Raw genomic sequence first — 3008 nt, forward strand, 5'->3', positions numbered from 1 at the left:
TAAGATTTGTCATTAACAGACATGCCCATTCATGATTTGTTTTCCAACGATTCCATAGCCCCGACTGCAACAGGCTCCACAGCTGCTCCGGAAGTTAGCTGTTGTGATGTACTTAATGCAACTGGTGCATGTAGTTAATGCGAAGGGTTGATAAGATGTGCAGCTACAGACATTCAATGAAACCTTCGCCGTCAAGATTTCAAATTCGACAATCCTGCGCAAAAATTTGAAAGGTTACAAGGAGGGAGTATAATGCTATCGCTAATGCTTCTCAAACACCATTTCGATAAAATGAGTAGATACTATTCGACGATTTGTGCGGCTTCACAACGTTTTAATGGAAGACAATGATTTGAAAACCCTGAAATTCCTAGAGCAGGCGCAGGAGATGACAAATTAGCTGCTGGAACGCTTGTTTGAGGTAGTGGAAAATATACTAGGTGTCACAAGAGAGCGGAACGACTTGGAAGAAAAGGAAAGGAGCCTTCATCTGCCACTGGTGGACAAAATATATGAAAAGTTGCAAAGTAAAATGAAGGATTCCCGACTGCCATAGAGTCTGAGCTAACTATCTTGAATATCAGTTTGGGAAAGGTGCAGGTAGATTACAGTATGTGGGCAAAAGGAAATCAGGATGAAGTCCATCCGAAGTAGGAAGCATGGTTGTGGGGTTAGTCCAACATTGTGCAAGAGTCGGTGGAAGCAGGACTAGTGATGGAACTATTTGCCTATCATCGCAAACCCAATCTCTCCCAGAATTTGAATGAATGGAGGAGCTTGTTGTTGCAGAGAAGGCGGCTCCTTGGTTAGTTCTTGTTGTACACGAGCCTAAACAGTCGTACAGAATTTAGAGGCACTATTTACATTGATTCATAGTAAGGCCTCTCCAACATTGCGCCAGAGAATAAACCCCATAATCACTTAGTGTACTGAAACTCACATTACTCGACCCAGCATTCAGCTTAACACTGGTCAATAAAGAGGCAATATTCCAATCTTTGGAACCCCCAATGTTTCCAGCTGCGCCCTTTCTTGAAGTGTTATCGCAAACTGTAAAGGTGTCCGCTGATGCATTCTGCAAATTTGTTGGATAAAATTTATCAATGGCATATCTCAAAAAGAATCTGCTAAGATGAGCGGTTCCAGAAATACATTTGGTAAACAAATCAATGCAAAGCTTCGCAAAGTTTGAAACGCATGCCCGACAAGCAGAGACATTGAGGTCTCCCCTACACTGAGCAAGACCGTACATCACATCTCCATTCTCTCCATGAGATGAAATACTGTAGCACGTCTTATTAACATTCTCCACCAACGAATTCAGAACCACCATCAAATTCCTTTCCAAATAACTTGAGCTTCCACCCATGTTATTACCGTCATCACAAAGGGTTCCGTATATGCGCAATTTCCGTATATGCGCACATCTTCTGTATATGCACAGTTTCCGTATATGCGCAATTCCTGTATATAGAAATTGTACATATCTTCGTTTATGTATCTGCGCATATACGAAAACTGTGCATATACGAAAGATGTGCGCATATACGGAAATTGGGCATATACGGAAGATATGCGCATGTCTTTTGTATATCCCTAACTTTCCTCTATGTGCATATCTTCCGTATATGCACGTAGTTCATGTATCTGCATCGCAGATGCGCAGATTCCATATACAGGAATTGCGCATATACGGAAGATATGCGCATATACGAAAATTCGGCATATACGGAAGATATGCGCATGTCTTCCGTACATCCCTAACTTTCCTGTATGTGCATATCTTCCATATATGCACGTCGTTCATGTATCTGCATCGCAGATGCGCAGATTCCATATACAGAAACTGTGCATTTACGGAAGATATGCGCATATACGGAAATTGGGCATATACGGAAGATATGCACATTTCTTTCGTATATCCCTAACTTTCTTGTATGTGCATATCTTCCGTATATGCACGTCGTTCATGTATCTGCATCGCAGATGCGCAGATTCCATATACAGAAATTGCGCATATATGGAAACAGTGCAAATACGGAAGATGTGCGCATATACAGAAATTGGGCATATACGGAAGATATGCGCATGTCTTCCGTATATCCCTAACTTTCCTGTATGTGCATATCTTCCGTATATGCACGCCCTTCATGTATCTGCATTGTAGATGCGCAAATTCCATAGACAGGAATTGCGCATATACGGAAACTGTGCATATAAGGAAGATATGCGCATATACAGAAATTGAGCATATACAGAAAGACATGCGCATATCTTCCGTATATCCCTAACTTTCCTGTATGTGCATATCTTCCGTATATGCACGTCGTTCATGTATCTGCATCGCAGATGCGCAGATTCCATATACAGAAATTGCGTATACACGGAAATTGGGCATATATGGAAGACATGCACATATCTTCCGTATATGCCCAATTTCCGTATATGCGCAATTTCTGTATATGGAATCTGCGCATCTGCGATATACGGAAGATATGCGCAGATTCCATATACAGAAATTGTGCATATACGGAAACTGGGCATATACGGAAGATATGCGCATATCTTCCGTATATGCGTATATGCGCATATCTTCCGTATATGCACAATTTCTGTATATGCCCAATTTCCGTATACAGGAAGTGCGCATATACGGAAATTGTGCATATACGGAAGATGTGCGCATATACGGAAATTGGGCATATACGGAAGATATGCGCTTCCGTATACAGGAAGTGCGCATATACGGAAATTTGGCATATACGGAAGATATGCGCATGTCTTCTGTATATGCCTAACTTTCCTGTATATGCATATCTTCCGTACATGCACGTCGTTCATGTATCTCCATCGCAGATGTGCAGATTCCATATACAGGAATTGCGCATATACGGAAACTGTGCATATATGGAAGATGTGCGGATATACGGAAAGACATGCACATATCTTCCGTATATCCCTAACTTTCCTATATGTGCATATCTTCCGTATATGCACGTCGTTCATGT

The 3008-nt window shown here is 41.5% G+C and overlaps 1 protein-coding gene across 1 annotated transcript; it reads right to left on the reverse strand.

Annotated features, from left to right (window-relative positions):
• Positions 1-856: 856 nt before the first annotated feature.
• LOC149250956 (plasmodesmata-located protein 5-like) lies at positions 857-1369 on the reverse strand. Its single transcript, XM_089453798.1, has one exon. The coding sequence runs from the start codon at positions 1367-1369 to the stop codon at positions 857-859; it is 513 nt and encodes a 170-aa protein (XP_089309924.1).
• Positions 1370-3008: the final 1639 nt, after the last annotated feature.

Source organism: Pinus tabuliformis, chromosome 7 (genome assembly GCF_031772625.1).
Source record: "Pinus tabuliformis cultivar Carrire ecotype Pingquan chromosome 7, CPIR1, whole genome shotgun sequence".
NCBI classification, from domain to species: Eukaryota; Viridiplantae; Streptophyta; class Pinopsida; order Pinales; family Pinaceae; genus Pinus; species Pinus tabuliformis.

Excerpts from the sequence above, each read along its gene's own strand:
- LOC149250956 (XM_089453798.1), bottom strand. The coding sequence starts at position 1,369 with ATGGGTGGAAGCTCAAGTTATTTGGAAAGGAATTTGATGGTGGTTCTG.